Genomic DNA, 20,192 nt, shown 5'->3' with positions numbered 1-20,192 from the left:
AAACGCGAACGTAATCTATAATTTCTATTTTTTTAATGTGCCTTTAGACATTTTTGTCTCTGTAAAAGAACTTCATTTTAGTGCTGAAGTTTGCTGACGTTTGGGACCAAGATCGATATACTTTCATATAAGTATGGGCTCATGGTCAGTGTTATCATTTTAAACAACCATTTTAAAATTAGAAAACATTCAATTAGTATTCATCTTCCTTTCATTGTTCCATATACGATACTGATAAATTTTCAATACAGGTGATAACTGTGAAAACTTTATTAATCTACATGTAGCTAAGTTTTTTTTCAAAGCTCTTTGGCCTAAAGGACGTACGCTAGAAATGTTTTGGCTTTTTTGTCAGATTTCGGAATCCTCTGGTTTTAACAATTTGAATGCCTTTATAATTTTTGCCCATTGACCCTCATTTGTCTTTTAATAAATCTTTCACATGTACAATTATAAGCCATTTATAACAGTCTTATAAAGTATATAAAATTATTTTTAATAGTTTTTCAGACCTTAAACTGGTCAATGATAAAGCCATAAAAAATCAAGAGAGAACATTTTCCCGCTAGTATGTCAATGGCTAATATCTTGAAAACAAGCACATTACCCTATATTTTTTTTGCTCTTTTGGTTCCTTTATTAATCTCCTACATGTATCAATATATACTAGTGTTATGAAAAGCTTGTTATTTTAAAACTAAGTAGCGAACTCCCTTAACTGTTGGATGTTTTTTTTTTATTTTGTGCCCAATAAATTGAGTTTGATTTTTTCAGGAACACTTAAGCCTACAACCAGTGAATCTTTCGAATTGTTTTGTTCATCTGTACGCACAGGGCTCCAGAACACGGTGGGCTTCATTGAAGAACGTAATTTCTGAAAGAATAACATACTAATAGCATAAACTAATTACATACATATATCTATAAGGACTTTGGTCTTGTTAGGTAACGTCTACCGTTAAGTCATTACAAACGTGATGGTGAGGTTTCATTATGTAATAAACTCTATATTATGTGTATTTAAGTTGTTGCTCATGTTATTCAAAATATAAAAATACTTCAATAAAGTGAATGCTGTTTTGAAAGCAAAAATGACAACTTCTCGCCGTTACCCCAACCGGAATTTAAATGCAAAGTTGTGTATTAGAAAAGTGGTGTCCTACTATGTGTTAACCTCTTGATTCAGACTTTTGCATTTGTTGATAGTTTCTTAATATATTTGAAAAGAATATCACCTAGGACATTGAGCAACAGTATTTTACCGATATTCAAATTTCTCAAATCGACTATAAATGTTAACCTTAATGATGTACTTAGGTGAGGTTTTGGAATAAGTGTCAAATGTTCGGACTCCTTGGTGTTTTTCCATACCCTACGAGGTAAAATATTTTGCCCAATAACACCTATTTATCTTTTAACATAAGACTTAAATGATAGCTCATTAGAGGTCATGTGACAGAAATTACGCAGATTCTATATTTTCTTTCTTCTGATTTGAGACCCAAATAATACCAATGCAAACATAAGGTAAAAGTCTGAGTCGTGCTTTTACCGCCATATTTTATAAATCAAATATCTCGAAAAGGAGCTCCATCACCTATCAATATTTTTTGCTTATTTTGATCCTTAACTAATACTCCCCATTTTAAAGTATCAATTTTGAATTCTTGATTTATTTAATGTTACCTAAGTAACTCATTAAAAAAGTAAGTAAAGTCATCAAATTTTCTTTTGAATAGAAACATCAAGTTTGTATCACATTATATCAAACAAGTATTTACATAAACCGGTCAGGGATGCGATGACTACTCACCTCTGAAAAAGTTATTCCCTCTGCCTTCCGAATTGCAATTATTGCAAAAACTATAATAGGTATAATAGGAGACACGGATATAAGTATTCCAATTACTGCTGCATATTGTGGATATACATAACTCCCATACGCTGGTCTTTTATATCCTGCAAATGTTGATATCACTAATACCTAGATAAATTAGCAAAAATAATATGATTCTGGTGAATCGACAATTTATTCGATATCATCACTAAAGCAATTCGGAATTTCACGAAGTATGTCACAAGTTAAAGGGAATGGTAGTTGTGGATCAGATTCCTACAAACACATGCATGCCGCTGATGGTCAAGATGTTCTCCTCAAATCTTGAAGACTTGTATTATCATTGTTGTGGTCGTAAATATAAATTTAGAGTGATAACACACTTTTTCATTTCCTATTGTTAATTATATATTTTTAGATGATGACGTTCTCTTGCCACCATCTTATGGTGTTTATATGGTATTTCTATATCTCATGATCAACTTGTACGATTCGCTCGTGTATGTAACAACGTATTTGATTTTAGAGAAAGAAATCTATGTATTACTGAAAATTATAACACCAGGGTTTTCGATATCACAAACTTGTCAAAACATTTACTAAATCTTATCATCAGTACAATGACATCATTCATAAATATAAATCAACATGCAGACATCTTATACGTTCAGGTAGTATTTTTTATAGTTATATTCTTTACAAAGCACCATCTCAAAAGCTAACAAAACCTGTAAACAGACTTATTAAGAAGTGGTAAGTTTACGATACTGTTGTAAGGAAATGGCATATTTTGGCTTTACTATTGATTCCATTATAGGGTTTTGTATCGGGAATAATCTCATCATAGATACCAGGATTAAATTTTGTAAGCACGCCACACGCACGTTTCGTCTACAAAAGACTCAGCAGTGACGCTCGAATATAAATGTTCCAGACCATATGAGTATTTGGACCGTACGCGTACGGTCCAGACCGTATACGTATACTCGAACGGTCCGACCATACGCGTACGGTCGGACCGTATGAGTATACGCGTACGGTCCAGCTGATCATACGTTTTGGGATCATATGGGTTCAATTTAAACAAACATTTATCAAAATCTTTATTTTTAGTTATACAAATTGTTATTATTACAAAATAGATGGCCGATGATAAAGTGAATAAGCGAACAATAGAAATTAAATATTTGCTTAATTTTATATCAGTGAATTCTATTTTGTTACTCTGGCCGAAGGTGACACTTGCTTCTAATAAGAACGTCGTATTTTTTACATTTACATGTTTTGTTAATGCATGTTCCTTTGCGTATGCATTTCTTTTGTAAAGTTGATAAATATTCTAAAAAAAATTGTCCTCCCACATTATGTTTACTTCCGATAACTTCAATTTCAATGAGCATACTGAGCTGCAATTAATGAATTACCGGCCTGCAAAATACAGGAGATTAACAGATTAAATAAGCGTGATCTTTTTAAATAGTTAAAATATTAAGTTTTTATGTCAAATGCTGTTGAACTTTTTATATTAATTGGAGATATAAGTCATGTTGATCTGTTATATACATTTGTATCTAATAAGCTTGACCAACTTCTTAATATCAGTCAGACCGTACGCGTACGGTCCAAATACTCATACGGTCTGGAACATAAACACATTTTATTATAACACCAGTTGTTGGCATGCGACGGGTTTTGTTATTCTCATATATTTTATGATGGTATGATACGGGAGTGATTGTGCCTGATAATCACATTATGTAGACATATGCTTTCAATCAGTTCAATTGAGGTCTGGAGTTGGCATGTCAGTAACTGTTAGTAGTCCTTATTTATGTATGTATCACTGTCATTTTGTTTAGTTCCTTTTGTTAACTATTCTAAAATCGGACTCGGACTTCTTTTAAACTGAGTTTTACTGTGCGCATTGCTATGTGTTTGGTTTTTTTTACATTGGTTACATGTATCGGGGGAGGGTTGATATCTCAAAAAACATGTTTAACCCCGCCGTATTTTGCGCATGTCCCAAGCTTTATATTATTTTTAGTTTTAGTTTCTTTTTGTATATTTCTGAGTTTAGTTAGACGTCCATTATAACTGAGCAAGTATGATATACTTTCTTTATGTGCCAGTTGATGCACGCCTAGGCCTCCGGGTATGAGATTTACTCGCTGTGTTTAAAGCCCATTGGTGACAATAGGCTGTTTACCTCTCTTTTTCGGGTTGTTGTCTCGCTGACACACTCCACATTTCCATTCCAAATTTTATTTTGAATTTGATTTTCCCAATCAATCAATTACCTTAGATAAATTTGGCAAATAACGGGATTTTGGTCCTTAATGCTCTTTAACGTCATACTTTATTTGGGTTTGTTTTTATTCGAGCCTTACTTCTGAGTCTTTTGTATTTTTTTTGCTTATTTTGATCCTTAACTAATACTCCCCATTTTATGGTATCAATTTTGAATTCTTGATTTATTTAATGTTACGTTAGATCACCTAAGTAAATCATTAAAAAAGTAAGTTAAATCATCAAATTTTCTTTTGAATTGTAACATCAAGTTTGTATCACATTATATCAGACACATTTTATAATCATATATCTATGATTGGTGTAGTAGCAATGTATTTAAAATCATGCATTACTTATTTATTCAATCTTTTCTATGTATTTTGATTACGGGAATATTAAATGTACATACATATTTTATTTAAACTTGAGCTGATTTAAGAAGAAGATACTAATAATTTTCTGCAATATCTAAATAAATCTCAATATATTTTAAGTATTTAACTAACCATCAGTATTGCAGGCGTAACAACTGCTATACAAATTCTAAAAAAGGCAGGTAGTCGTTTACCAATCATCAGGTGAAGGTCGTGTGATAGACGTTCGAGTCCTGTATAGTAATTCATTTGCATTAAGAGTATTTAATGCAAAATGTTATTTCTAAAATATCACTTTAATATAGTAAGCATTAACTAGGTGGTAAAGTTATTGAATCCGTTTAATTTTGACACTAACGTTAGTTAGTGATCTTCCTGCTTTGCTGTCTGCAATGTTTTTAGCATATGTCAGATCTTTGGTTTCTCGTCGGGATAGTTTTACTTTTTTTCATGCCTAGGTCTTGACGTACGTTATAGTGCTAAGGATAGTGCGATGGTTAATAGAGTTTCTTACATCCAAATACTTTGATCTCTGGTGGATATTTCTGTCCGTGGCAATCATACCACAGCTCTTTGATCTAAAAACAATGACACGTTTGAGAAAGTTTCATTTTAATGATGCACCAGCATCAATAGTAATGATCTTATCGTCCGAACGTTTAAAAACAAAACATGGGCAGTCCAAACATTGACAACTGAATTACATGTTAAAGTCTACAGTTAGCAGTTGTAAGAAACTCAAAGTACACAAACGAAGCTGTCATACTGTGAACTGTAGTAAAATAAACTAAATATTGGAAAGGATATATACTAAAACAAGTCATTATGCATTACAATTCATTTTTGCACATAATATGTGATTAACCCTTAAGTTACAATATATAAATCAAAATACACACCATATATCCATCCAAATATTAAGCATTCTAAAATACCAATGATTGGTCGTGAAAAGGCAGCAATATACCAATCGATCAGTTGGAAAATATATATCCCTCCCTGAAAAAGGCAGACAATTTAGCATCAGTTTGTGTGGAGTTATTTTTTTTGTTTTTACTATACCTGTTTTTCAGTGCCAACCCGATTCATATATGTACGTGCTTATGCATAATATCAGCATTTCCTTTTTTAAGTTTTGTAATATCAATATTAAGTTAGACATATGCTTATCCTTTCTTTTGTATGCTTTCTGTCAATATCATTTACTAGTATGTAATACATTTGTCTCGCAGTATGTGTTTACAATACATCAAATTTATATTAGATAGGAACACACCTGGAAACAGAATATAATTCCAAGCACAAAACACAGCAAACAAAACAGGACTGTAATAGCGCTTCTCCGTCTACGTAGTCTCGGAAAGCTATCCGTCAATACACCAACAGCTGATTCACAAATGGCAAACTAAAAAATATAGATAATTAGAACATATAGCACTGTTTTAGAGAATGGAACCTTGAAGTCCCCTTAATATATAACATACCGATAAGTTGCTCGTTTGCGACGTTTTGGATTACTGAAATTTTCAAATGTTTCGCTGTCTAAATTATGTTCTTAGGCATAAATCATGTATGAAAACATGTGTTATGTGTATGGAAATATCGTCAATACTATCAGTAGTATTGTACCACTAATAGGAAATATAAATCTTCCACGATACTACCACTCAGTGCTTTGATTTTGACTTAACATGTTTAACCCCGCCACATTATGTAAATATGTGCCTGTCCCAAGTCAGGAGCCTGTAACTCAGTAGTTGTCGTTTGTTTATGTGTTACATGTTTGTTTTTCGTTCATTTTTAATATGAATACGATCGGTAGTTTTCTCGTTTGAATTGTTTTACATTGTCATTTCGGGGCCGTTTATAGCTGACTCTGTGGTATGGGCTTTGCTCGTTGTTGAAGACCGCACGGTTACCTATAGTTGTAAATTTCTGTGTCATTTTGGTCTCTTGTGCAGATTTGACTCATTAGCAATCATACAACGTCTTCTTTTTTAGATTAAATTGTGTTATTGTGACAATATAGTGAACAGTAGCAAACTGTTAGGTTAAAATACACCAGAAAAGAGTTTGTTGTTCATTATTTTTCCTTTGAAAACATTCTTCTTTCTCAATATTTGTTCTCAAGCGAACTATGTGAATATTTCTCCGACGTTACATAATAAAATGATTGTGATATGCGCAGGGAAATCACACACTATGTTCGTTTCTGATGTTTGCAACATCTATAAATAAATCTTTGAATTATTCATAGTAAAACAGAGAACGAATGATTTTGTCAGCAGCATGTCAACCAAACGCAACTCACAATCAACATACACACAAACACATGTTAAAAATAATATGACTTACTATTAAATAGTTGTTTGTTCGTTTGCTATAAAAAAAAAATACCTTACCTGACTATCCAAGCCAACAGTTAAAAGCATTATGAAGAAGAGACATGACCAAACATTCTGACCTGGCAGATGTGCTAGTGCTTCTGGATACGCCATAAAACCTATTCCTGGTCCTTAAAAGACATAGAATATTCCTCATATTGATAGACTGTTAGCAATTTTTTTTTTACGGTCACGAGAGTAAGAATAGTGCATTGCCTCAGATATGAAAATACACGTTGTCATAGTTATTGTGTAATGCGAAACTGTAATTTTAATGATTCCTCATCACAGGCACTTGTCTCAGAAAAATTGTTCCTATAGACCTTAATATAACATTAAGGTATCTATGGGATTTTTTTTTTCTGAGACAAGTGCCTGTGTTCCTCATGAATCATTTGATGATGACAATTTGTTTCCATGGCAGTAGCAGTATGGTTGTATTTTTTTTACTGACAAGTTGTGTTTGAAACAAAGAGACAGCAACGCTGTAGTTAATATCGCAAATCAAATTCTCTGGATAATTATACTGTTACAGTGACTATCAATTCGATTTAAACTAATCCAAATTATTGAATGATTGGTGTTATACGTTACTTTCAACACTATTGGCCTATTTCATGGCAGTTACTTTTTTATTGATAGAGGCATTCAAATATTACCATCCTAGTCAATTAAGATAAGAGTCGAGTGTACCCGGACGAGCTTGATTCGAACTTACAACCTCAATGATGCCTGGTTAGTTAGTACAGCAGCTGAACTACTTTTACAACGCGGCCACCGATGTCCGCTCCAATAGTATTAAACCCTATAATTTGATATACATTATCCAATTGTTACTTTTAAAATTTTGGATGGTATTAGTTTCTGATTAATAGAGATACAGAAAAACACTTAACACACAACCGATTACTATAATAATGCATATAATACAAGAAAACAAAAGTTCAACAAAACTTACAGTATTTGCACGGAAAAGAATAGTGTAGAAATTTAATATTCAAGACCATTGATTTAAGACAAATTAGTTTAAACATTTTTTATTTGATCAAGTTGATACAAATTGGATAAGCCACAAGTCAAAGAGACTTATGAAGTCTTTTCCATTTAACATTTATAGCAATATAATACAAAATATATAGATATACCACTCATAAATGCATGCGCATAGATATATTTTGTATTATTTATTCATTTTTATTTTTTTCTGTATTATTTTTTTTTACTTTCTATCTTCTCTTCTCTGTCTTTTGACAAACAAACAAACAAACTTTAAACAAACAAAAAAATACAAAGAAACAGCTCGTTTATTGCTGTTCTTTATAAAAAAAAAAACAAAGCAAAAGATTACCTCTCACCTTAAATCATTACTAACCTAGTAATAATTAGAGATGACTTTTATTAAAGAGATCGATAACACTGCAGAACCACACGTTGTTAATTAAGAATTGAATGCTTCTTTTTGTAACTTCATTGGGGTGTAAAAGCGTTGACCGAAGTACATTTTGTATGGAGCGCGGAAGCGCTTCATTCCTAAAAATGTGCGCACGATCAACGCTTTTACAAATCTATGAAGTTACAAAAAGAAGCATTTAATACTTATAATTACATTTTTAGCCAGGATCATGAAAACACGAATTTTATCAATTTTTTATTTAATTCACCTGGGCACTTTATTCTGGGACCTCGTGTTATCATGAATGATAACTTTTATTGAATAATGCAATTGCTTAAGGAATAACACGTGATGTGCAGTTAGCCAATCAGAATATCGTATTATAATGAAACATACATCCAATGTAATTATTGAAAAATATTAAACCGGGATGGGAATTGAAGTAAGAATCTACTTAGAATAAGAGAAACGTAAATATTGAACACACCTGATTTAACTATTTTGTCAATAGGCAGTCCAAACTTTGTAGCCATGAATCCCAGGACAGTAAATATGACCAGTCCACAATATATACTGGTTCCTTCACTTGTAAACGACAGCAGGACAGAATCCCTTAAATTAAATAAAGGGAAAACCAACGATTAAAAGTAAAAATGTTTATAACTATAATATTTAAAAAATAATTTTAAGTATGGAATACAAAACACATTAATATATATCATTTAATTTGATTGAAACCACTTCAAACTTCATAAAAAATTATTACATTTCAATTTCATGTATCCCAGGGCATTGCATAGATGACAATGCGGAATGGGTTTTGCGCAATGTTGTTGACCTAAAGTTGTTAACGTATATATTGCCTTTGGTCTCTGGTCGAGAGTCGTCTCGAGTTCATTTACAATCATACCACAAGTCATCCTCTTATCTTTTTATTATTTCTAATTATTATTTGCATCCCTTTGATACTACTAACTGTGTACTGTGTATTTGTTGTGAGCCTATTCCGATTTTATATATATATATATATATATATATATATATTTCAAAGTTCAGTTGAATGAAGTGAAACCATCGAGAATATTATTTTGTTCGCTTTTGAACACCAATCATAATACCAAGGGACAAAGACACATAACGAAGTACAGCATAAATAAATTAAGAATTGAATATTCGAAACACGACAATTTCCAATCTCTCAAACCTCTTAATAGTATAAAATGTGTATTAATAGTATAAAATGTGTATTACAACAACTTAGAAAAAACTACAGTAGAATTTAAAAGTTTTAACAGTATAACGCATCTTTGTTTTGTTGGTTTTTATTGAAAATATTATTATTGTTTCAAAAGGAGTTTGTTTATTTTAATTACCTCAAACAATTGTTGTCAAATTTGTTGAAACTTGCGAGAGAAATAAGGAGACCAGTCCCAGTTCCTAATGAAAAAAATACTTGAAGGCCAGCTTCAATCCAAATCTGAAATTGTGAGAGAGAAAACATTTGTAACGTACAACCAGCTTCACTATAAGTCTGTAAAAGTCAAGATTAATATGCACACTGATGTACCACAGACAAATGCCTGAAGAATTAGAAGAAATCAATATTGTTTTCTTAGAGCCGACGGCATCAATTTGTGATATGATGGTCGCAAATTAGGTTTACTGTCGACGAGGCTTTAATAAAAACACAAACGACACAAAGCAGAGAGAAATCGCAGTTACTGCAATACGGTTCAAATTTAGATCACCACAAATAAAATATCATGTATCTAAAACTAAATAATGAATCAGTACACACCCAACCTCCAATGAATTTAGTGTAAGGACGACATAAACATGACCTTGAGCAATTCCAAAATGTAGGCATTGATAGATTTTAAAACAGTGGTGAAGGTATATATGTGTATATAACAATACATTTAGTTGGGTTTTATGTTACCTCTCTATATCTTACATCACAATGCTTTATAACGAGCTTTTCGATATCAGAACCATTCTCTTTTATATCCGTTATTGCGCTTGCGTATATCATTACTTTGTATTTGGGGCTTTTCTAATACTTACCAGAAATGCAGTTTGATGTATCTGATGCGGATCGCAACAATGCCATGCAACATGTATATACATTCATTGTTATTTCTAAATTTCATACAAAAAAAGATAGAGGAAGCGAGAAGTCAATTTCTCTCTCTCTCTCTATCTTTTAAATTTTAAAATTTCATACATATCTTTTTTTGTTATATCTTAATACTGAAGTTAAAATATGCCGGAATATATTACACAAATGTATATCTTATATGATATCCTTATTCATGTTATTACATTTAAAAGTATAAGCCAATTCTGTTTCGTTTATATACTTTAGTGTATACATGTACTCCGAATATCATTATAGTACACGGATGTCTGTGAACCCACTTTAAAATTTTATGCACGACAGACAAGTTCTATAACGATGAACAAATTCAATACTCCTTCAGAAATATTATAATATCCATACAATGAAATAACATTTTATGTTAAGTAGAGTATGTGGAGTCATTGATCTTAATCTATTTATTTAATAGCATGCGAATGCACGACTCAGCATTATACCGATACATTCGTTTTAATATGTTGTATTAGGAAAAATCACTGATATACACCGGACGGTTAGTCAGTTTCTACCCCTCATGTGACACCCGTTGTATTATTTATGCATACATGTACAAATCCATTGAAAAATCTCATTCGGTAATATCACACCGCCGAAAACACAGGACGTTTTCAAGAACTGAACATTATTTTTTATGACATAAAATATCAATCAGATATTGTTTTACCCCCGATCGAAATAGTTTGTTCTTTAAAGTTGGGAATCGGAATATTTTTTTCTAGTTCCCTCAGAGCGAAACATTTGTTGCAATATCATTATTTTTCATACTTACACTGATTTCTAAAAGTTTACTAAAATCTGGATTCAGAAATGTCATAACTCCGTAAAGAGAACCCTCAAGTGTCAGTCCTCTGATGAATATAACTGTCAGTAAAATATACGGTAATACTGCTGTTACGTACACAACCTTTTAAAATACATATATACATGTAATTTAGATTTTTTATACATTATTGTTCTATATTGCTCATATTAAAAGATATTTTCAAAATTGCCTTTAAAAGATTTACTATATGCAAATGATGTCAAATCATATGTAGTGCTTTTATTGTTACAACTTATGGAAAATGTTTCAACCCTTTTTAGAATTATTTGGCTTTTTGTGGAAAATAAAAATGGCTTTTTAAATGTAATGCTTACGTGTTCATGTTAAAACGTGTATCGACACTCGTAAAAATAGTAGTAAGTAGAAAATTTAGTCATATACATGATGGCGATAAAACAAAACCCTTACTATTGGGTATGCATGAAGTAACAATGTATACATTAAGAGTTGTCTCATTGACACTCCTATCACATCTTCTATCTTATATCTATGTAGTAAAGGTAAGAATGTCGCGAATAATATACTTAATCAATGGTCATATGATAGAAATTACTGTTTACTAACCTTCCCTATTGATTTGATCCCTTTGATAATGCATAGTCCTACAATAACCCATGCACCAAGCAAGCACAACAATAAACGCCAGTTCAAATTACCCAAGTCTTCTAAACCTTTGGACATTTGCAGTACATTGTTTCTGCAACGAAGAAAATCGGTTCCTTAAGAAAAGCATAATTCTGTTTGGGCTAATGGAATTTAAGTAAATAGACTTAAATTCAGTTATCGCTGGGCCTCTTTCGGATTGTGTTTCATGTGTTAGCTTAATTACCTAACATGAGTGACGTTATATATTCTGTGACTTAATTTAGTCCTTTACAGCAAGCTGTTTGAATTTCGTAAGCGGTAAATTTGAAAACCTGCCCTCCCACTCCTTTTTTGTACGAGATATAATTGCTCCTTTGTATTTATTTTTCAGGTTTCTGTCTGTAGCAGCGGTAATACAGATTTTAATAATGATACCAACTTGTTTGCTGTTGAGACTAGTGACTTTTATTTGAACTTTAAGCATCATAAATAGATTCCCAGTAAATTGCAGAACTCGCTGCATATAATCTTAATGTTAACTATGACATTATAGGTTTTTGGATACTCCACCTGTGTATCCCACGGTGCATTCTAAATGTAAAGCACCAGTGTATCCCACGGTGCATCTATACATTTTCATATATATATATATATCTGTAAGGTTACCATATTATCTTCAGGTAACCAACTATATATATCTACAGATACATCTATCTCTCTCTATATATATATATATATATATATATATATATATATATATATATATATATATATATATATATATGCAAACCAAAAACCTTTCGGATCGGAGTCAGAATAAAGCGTCGCAGTAAAGATACATGTTTTAGAAAAGATACCTTGTGCATGACCGTAGCTTGACAAACAATCGAATTATTGTATATAAAAATTAGGAGATGTGGTATGATTGCCAAATATACAAATATCATCAGAGACCTAAAACAGTGTTTTATTTTTTAATAACAAAACTGAATATCGGCGTCTGTATAACTTGTATATACAAAAAAATGAATATGTGGTAAGATTGCCAATGAGACAACTCTTAAAAGACCAAATGACACACAAATTAACAACTATCGGTAACCGTGCGGCCTTCAACAATGAGCAAAGCGCACACCTCTTAGTCAGCTATAAAAGGTCATGTTGGTGTTTTCTTTTCTCGGAAGAATAACTTAAAAGAGAACTATATAAGCTTAACACCAAAAGAAGGGCTCATTCAGGTATACATGATTTGATTTCTATCACTGAATGGTCCTTAGATTATATGAACCCAAAGGAAGGATCTATAAGGCCAGCGAACTTACTGCCAAAAGTCTTCCTGTGCAGTAATCCATTCGGAACTTGTATTCGTTATAAACTCCATGTTTGTTGTATCTTCATATATCTGCGAACTAATGTTTAAACTCTGTCCTGATATGTTATTAATATTCTTAAGGAATCCGTGGTCTACTACACAATTAGGACTATTCCAGTAGTTGTCACAGGTTGTCCATGGTAACGGATTCAGAAAAGAATTCCCGATGTAATACAAAGTCCATGCAATGATCATGTTATAATAGATACTAAATACAAATATAGGAATCATCATACCAACTCCTATTCCTGAAAAAATAAAATCATTAGTCCCGATATAATACGAAGTCCATGCATGCAATGATCATGTTATAATAGATACTAAATACATATTATATAGGAATCATCATACCAACACCTATTCCTGAAAAATAAAATCACCATTAACGATTTAAGGGGGCTACCATTTGAATCATAACGGAGACAAGGATGAAAATCTTGTCCTGCTTTTTTTAAGTTGTGATCTCCTGTCCTGTCTTTTTATTTTTCATTCTTTTCGGTCCTGAATTTTTTTATTGGGTTATCTTGACTTGCTTGCATGAATTGTCATCCTGGGATTTTTTTGCCTAGTTGCTCGTTCATCCTGCATTTTTTTTAATTCAACACTCCTGCTTTTTTAAAGTTTCATCCTATCCCCCATAAAAATCAAATGCTAGCTACCTAATGATCATGTTATAATATATTCTTAATAGTGTTCTTTTCTCAGGTCTATCGTTTTATTGTGAAATTTTCTGTACCCAATTAACCTAAATCTACGGTAATAACATTTTTAAACTCTTTAACAGTTTTAAAACATTTCTAAATATCATTGTTCGCTTACCGCAACGATTAAAAAACTGAAAATATCCATTAAATTCAGTAAATAAATGTATATCTTTTAACATAAATCTCCTTTAGCGTTTGGTGTATAACAATAAACGTTTGGAGTAAAAGTGTTGCCCCTCGCTTGGAGTTTGTCAAATGTGTTGGAAATCAAACATGATAGTTTAGACATAATTATTATCTGAACTGCATTAATGATTCTTCCGAAATCCTAAAAAAAATGTGTTTCTTCGGTAAAACAAATATGTTTGTATTTATATATATATATATATATATATATATATATATATTGAACACACTGACAGAAAACGGCATTTTAAATTCAATTGATAAAAGCAATTTATGAATATTTGAATAAACGAATTCTGTCCCAGTACGACACTAAGTTAATAGATATACATGCTACATATATTTCCATTTCAATACAGAATGTTTAGAATATTTAAATCTAGTTTAAACACAGCTTCTATCATATTTTAAACAGCATTTTACCGGCTCTAAATATATGTTATAGCATGATGAAGCAAGTTAATATGTGATCCGATGGATAAATCTGTTGTAGAGTTGTCACAGGCTCAAACGTACTTATAAATATAATTATCTTATATAATTTGTAGGATCCTTCACTATGGATAATTTAGCTGATCTGTAAAAATAACATCTATGCCTTATATATCATGTACTGTATGTAGTAAGACGCTAGATTAAAACTGACGTGAAAAGGTAACATACGGCCACCGAAAGCTTCATTTTTATGAAGCCCAGGTGGTCGTGTGGTCTAGCGCACCGGTTACAGTGCAGGCGATTTGGTGTCACGATATCTCAGTAGCATGGGTTCGAATCCCGGCGAGGTAAGAACCAAAACTTTGAGAAAGCAAATTTACAGATCTAACATTGTTTGGTTGATGTTTAGACGAGTTGTATATATTTATGTTTAGACGAGTTGTATATATATATATATATATATGTTTAGACGAGTTGTATATATATATATATATGTTTAGACGAGTTGTATATATATATATATATATATTATAAGTCTGAAAATTACACCAAACAGTGTTAGAGTTAGATTTTCTACTGACAAATTTTTGTCCGTCCCTCAGCGGGATTCGAACTCACACCTTTGATACACTACAGCACCAATCGCTTAGCCTCATGTCCAGCGCTCTAGACCACTCGACCACATCCGCTATATATATATATATATATATATATAGTGTCTAAAAATAGCAACAATCAACATTCAATCTATCTAGGTGTGGATCAGTTTGTAAATAAACTGATGCAGTTACTAAATTAAATTATATAAGTGTCTAAGAATGTAACTTTAACACACTAATGAGTGTTATAAAATTAGTTTGTTATATTTTATATATTATTCACGCAATATTTCGCTAAACAAACTAGCTTCATCGGGCGTGTGCATCTATCTAGGTGAAATCGGATGCATGACAAAAAATATCTTTGTAGCTTGACGGCTACACAAAATTTGTGTAAAAGTTTAACATATTGATTGATGGGGTATATAAAACATATTTAATGTACACAGCCATGTATCACCATCATTGCTGGTGCTCCGATGGATATATCTGTTGTAGAGTTGTCACTGACTCAGACGTACTTATATATATATATATACAACTCGTCTAAACATCAACTCAACAATGTTAGATCTGTAAATTTGCTTTCGCAAATTTTTGGTTCTTCCCTCGCCGGGATTCGAACCCATGCTACTGTGAGGGAAGAACCAAAAATTTGCGAAAGCAAATTTACAGATCTAACATTGTTGGGTTGATGTTTAGATGAGTTGTATATACATAATGTACACAGCCATGTATCACCATCATTGCTGGTGCTCCGATGGATATATCTGTTGTAGAGTTGTCACTGACTCAGACGTACTTATTTATATAATGATCCTATTTGACCCGAACTACGTATGAGTGAATATTAATGGGTCATCCCAATAAACGCGATTTTTATCATACTTACATCTTCATGTATAAATATAAAAAGATGTGGTCAACAAAACAACTTTCCACAGGAGACCAAATGACACAGAAATTAACAAATATAGGTCACCGTACGGCCTTCAAAAATGAGCAAAGCCCGTCCCGCATAGTCAGGTATAAAAAGGCCCCGAAATGACAAATGTAAAACAATTCAAACAAAAAAACAGAGGGCTTAATTTGCGTACAAAAAATGAACGAAAAACAAATATGTAACACATAAACAAACGACAACCACTGAATTACAGACACCTGACTTGGGACAGGCACATACATACAGAATGTGGCGGCTTAAACATGTTAACGGGATCTCAACCCTCCCCCTAACCTGGGACAGTGGTGTAACAGTACAACATAAGAACCAACTATAGAAATCAGTTGAAAAAGGCTTAAATCATCCGATGGATACAAATACAAATACATTTAACAAAAATACACAGTGGACTTGGTCGGGTACTTGTGTATCCTAACAACAAAAAGACACTAAATACTGATCCGAGAGTACTCGTAGTTACTGACAGCTAACAACTAATAAAATAATCATGAATCTATTGTTATCTTGAAATATCCATACATATACATGTACGTATCTTAATCAGTGGTCAAATTCGGATCACGCTTTTTAAACACATGATAATACAAATTGGTCAAAAAGATAATGAATAAGTTTGAACTCTATATTTCTGATAGCGTAGACCAGAGGCTACTATAATATCAATTAAAAACACAGCGTCCCTAGATGGGGCATAAAAACACATAATACACATCGTGATTGATAGCATATCCAGTCGCTATCGCTCGTGGTAAAATGGTCGCATAAATTCGTGGTAATCATCGATATATACTCAAGCCCCCATGAATTATTTGTTAACTTGTTTGCGCTGATACATCTGCTAGGTAAAAATGAACTAGATGTATTGACCTGTATCCATTGATTTTACCTTTGAATAGTGGACATACTTCCCAAACATGAAGAAATCCTTTACCACTGAATTGTCCAATTGTGGTCTCAAGGAATAATAATGGTAGTCCACATAGAACCAAGAAAAACAGAAACGGAATCAAAAATGCACCTGAAACATAAACATGGTTTTCATTAGTAAAAAAAACCTATTTGTTATAATAAACAAGTTGATTTTGAGTAAAATTCTGAAATGTCGCATTTTTTGGTTGGTTATTTTATTTTTATTTTTTATTTTTTTTTTTTTTTTTACTTATTCTAGATTTCGTTCTTTTTCCCATCCCATTTCAAAACAGAAACATGCATTCCCTCTTTTTTTCAATTTTTGAAAAATGAAAGTAATTAGTCTGAACTTAATTCACACTTACATGCAAAGCATACAAATTATTAATTGACTCATGATAATTTATAAACGATGCACACTGCGAGATGTAAAAACACTTAATAATTGGACATTTTGCAAAATTACTGCAATGATTGGTGCTTAAGTGTGAATACAAACAAAACAAAGGTTCTTGTATTCAACAAGGCAGGTAGATTGATTAACAAATATGATTTTATGCTAAATGGTGTAAAACTAGAGTGTGGTAATACATATAAATATTTGGGTATACATTTTTGTGCATCTGGCTCCTTTACAGTAGCCCAGGATGAATTGTATAAAAAGGCACTAAAAGCTTATTTTAAGTTATCTAAAGATTTTTTATCCTTGCATCCTTCATTCAAAACAAGCATGCATGTTTTTGATCATACCATCAAACCCATCCTATTATACAGCTGTGAGATATGGGATGCCTTTAATCCAATGTCGTCTAAATATAGAAATGGATTTTTTTTTCATTTGACCATGTTCACTCTAGATTACCTGCTGAAAAACTTCATACTAAATTCTGTAAATTTATTCTTAGAGCTCCAAATAAAGCACCAATTTTGCAGTATTAACTGAGTTAGGAAGACTACCAATATATTTTAACATGATTAAAGCAATGACTAAATACTATTACAGACTAGAAAAATCAGACACTTACTTTCCATTGTTATATAATGCATTTATAGAATCAAAGAAATTGTATGAGTCAAAGAAACCATCGTGGTACAATAGAATTTTCCACAAATAAAACCAATTGACAACAGAAAACTAAGAAATGCCATGTTGAAAGATTGGGGAAAAAAAATCTCAAAACTCAATCAGAAGGAAAACTATGCACATATGTTACCTTTAAATCAAATTGTGCTTGTGAAAAATATCTTAATATTGGTAAAAAATTTAAAGATAGACGGAGTGTAACAAGATTTCGCATATCTGCTCACCATTTACTTATAGAGAGAGAGGTAGATATAGTAATACTCCCCGACACAATAGAATATGTAAGAGATGTTGTAGTAATGAGGTCGAAGATGAAACACATTTTCTTTTCAACTGTGATAGTTTATCGGACCAAAGGAAAGACATGATAACAATGATAAATAATTGCTGCAAGAATTTTAAAAATCTTGACCCTAACCAAAATCAGATATATGGTTAATGAATAATGAAGATGAGAATTTATTATCAGAAAATAAATTATTAAAAAATATGAAAAATTTTAATGGGATTTATCTCCCTCTACTACTTGTAATTTGAACTTTTTATTTTCTCTATAGTGAGTTCTAGAGCACCGTCCCTTGATGAATATTGCCCAGTAGCAATGTCAACCCTTGCTACTGTGCATTAATCATGAGGAGAATCACTATTGGAGTAATCTCATGTATATGTAGTAGTTCTGAAGGATCTCCCCTTGATGATTTTTGCATTGTTGTGATGTAAAAGTCTCTCACTGCTGTGCACTGGTCATGAGGAGAACTCCTGCAGAATGAGATACTATATTCCTGGTTCTATTTTTACTTTTTTTTTGTTTCCGTATTAATAAACTTTATATCATATTCTTTTAATATTAAATCGACCTCATTACACTTAATGCCTCTTACCATTATTATATCCTACATTGCTCATATTATCAATTTATTATGTGTGTATTACTTATTGTGTATTTCACTAATGTTTATATAATCATTGTATTATGATGTTTTTGTATCTTGCCCGACAAGGGCTCATGATTGGTATAATAAAGGATTGTACCTGATATTCATATGATGAAGACATAATCTTTCAATCAGTTTAATTGAGGTCTGGAGCTGGCATGTCAGTTAACTGCTAGTAGTCTGCTGTTATTTATGTATTATTGTCATTTTATTTATTTTCTTTCGTTACATCTTTTGACATCGGACTCGGACTTCTCTTGAACTGAATTTTAATGTGCGTATTGTTATTCTTTTACTTTTCTACATTGGCTAGAGGTATAGGGGGAGGGTTGAGATCTCATAAACATGTTTAACCCCGCCGCAATTTTGCGCCTGTCCCAAGTCAGGAGCCTCTGGCCTTTGTTAGTCTTGTATGATTTTAAATTTTAGTTTCTTGTGTATAATTCGGAGTTTAGTATGGCGTCCATTATCACTGTACTATTATGCATATTTTAGGGGCCAGCTGAAGGACACCTACATGTGCGGGAATTCTCGCTACATTGAAGACCCATTGGTTGCCTTCGGCTGTTGTTTGCTCTATGGTCGGGTGGTTGTCGCTTTGACATATTCACCATTTCCTTTCTCAATTTTAATGTCTTAATGTCTTAATAATTCTATGTTCTCATAACCAACAATCGGTCAACTCGAAAAATTTATATTCCTTCTTCTTAACAATATTGTTTTACCAAATTTGCTTAAAATGGATAGTCCAGTGTTAGATTACTAAAATCAAGATGAAGACAAGCAAGAAAAATAAATTCTCTGAGGAAATATTTAATGATCAATATTGAACATTATGCACATTACAAACCGAACAGAACAATCGAAATTATTTAAGTCTATAATTATAAAACTTATACAAATTAGGTGTTTTGGGGACTGTTGAAACTACATCTCTTCATTGTAGTGGTCAGTTGGCGCAAAACGTTCTAAATTTGGTATTCAAAATCTTTCTAGAGTCGGTATTTCTTCCCGACATCAAGCTGTAAACAGTTGTGTTCTTAAATATCGTATAAAAGGAAATATGTATTGATTTATATTGAAATAAATGATAATAAATTGTGTGTGATGTTTGCTCTAGTTTTTTGAGGAAGAGGTAATCATTTTCTTTATAAAGGGGAA

The 20,192-nt window shown here is 32.0% G+C and overlaps 1 protein-coding gene across 1 annotated transcript; it reads right to left on the bottom strand.

Moving 5' to 3' along the window:
- Nucleotides 1-21: 21 nt before the first annotated feature.
- LOC143075241 (sodium- and chloride-dependent glycine transporter 1-like) lies at nt 22-13,466 on the bottom strand. Its single transcript, XM_076250598.1, has 11 exons — nt 13,166-13,466; nt 11,823-11,955; nt 11,205-11,339; nt 9,651-9,754; nt 8,765-8,889; nt 6,903-7,015; nt 5,777-5,905; nt 5,400-5,499; nt 4,633-4,733; nt 1,814-1,984; nt 22-874 (listed from the first exon to the last, which is right to left on the bottom strand). The coding sequence occupies exons 1-11, from the start codon at nt 13,447-13,449 to the stop codon at nt 737-739; spliced, it is 1,533 nt and encodes a 510-aa protein (XP_076106713.1). The 5' UTR covers nt 13,450-13,466; the 3' UTR covers nt 22-736.
- Nucleotides 13,467-20,192: the final 6,726 nt, after the last annotated feature.

Source organism: Mytilus galloprovincialis, chromosome 5 (assembly GCF_965363235.1).
Source record: "Mytilus galloprovincialis chromosome 5, xbMytGall1.hap1.1, whole genome shotgun sequence".
Lineage (NCBI taxonomy): Eukaryota > Metazoa > Mollusca > Bivalvia > Mytilida > Mytilidae > Mytilus > Mytilus galloprovincialis.
This window is presented reverse-complemented; position numbering and strand designations above follow the sequence as displayed.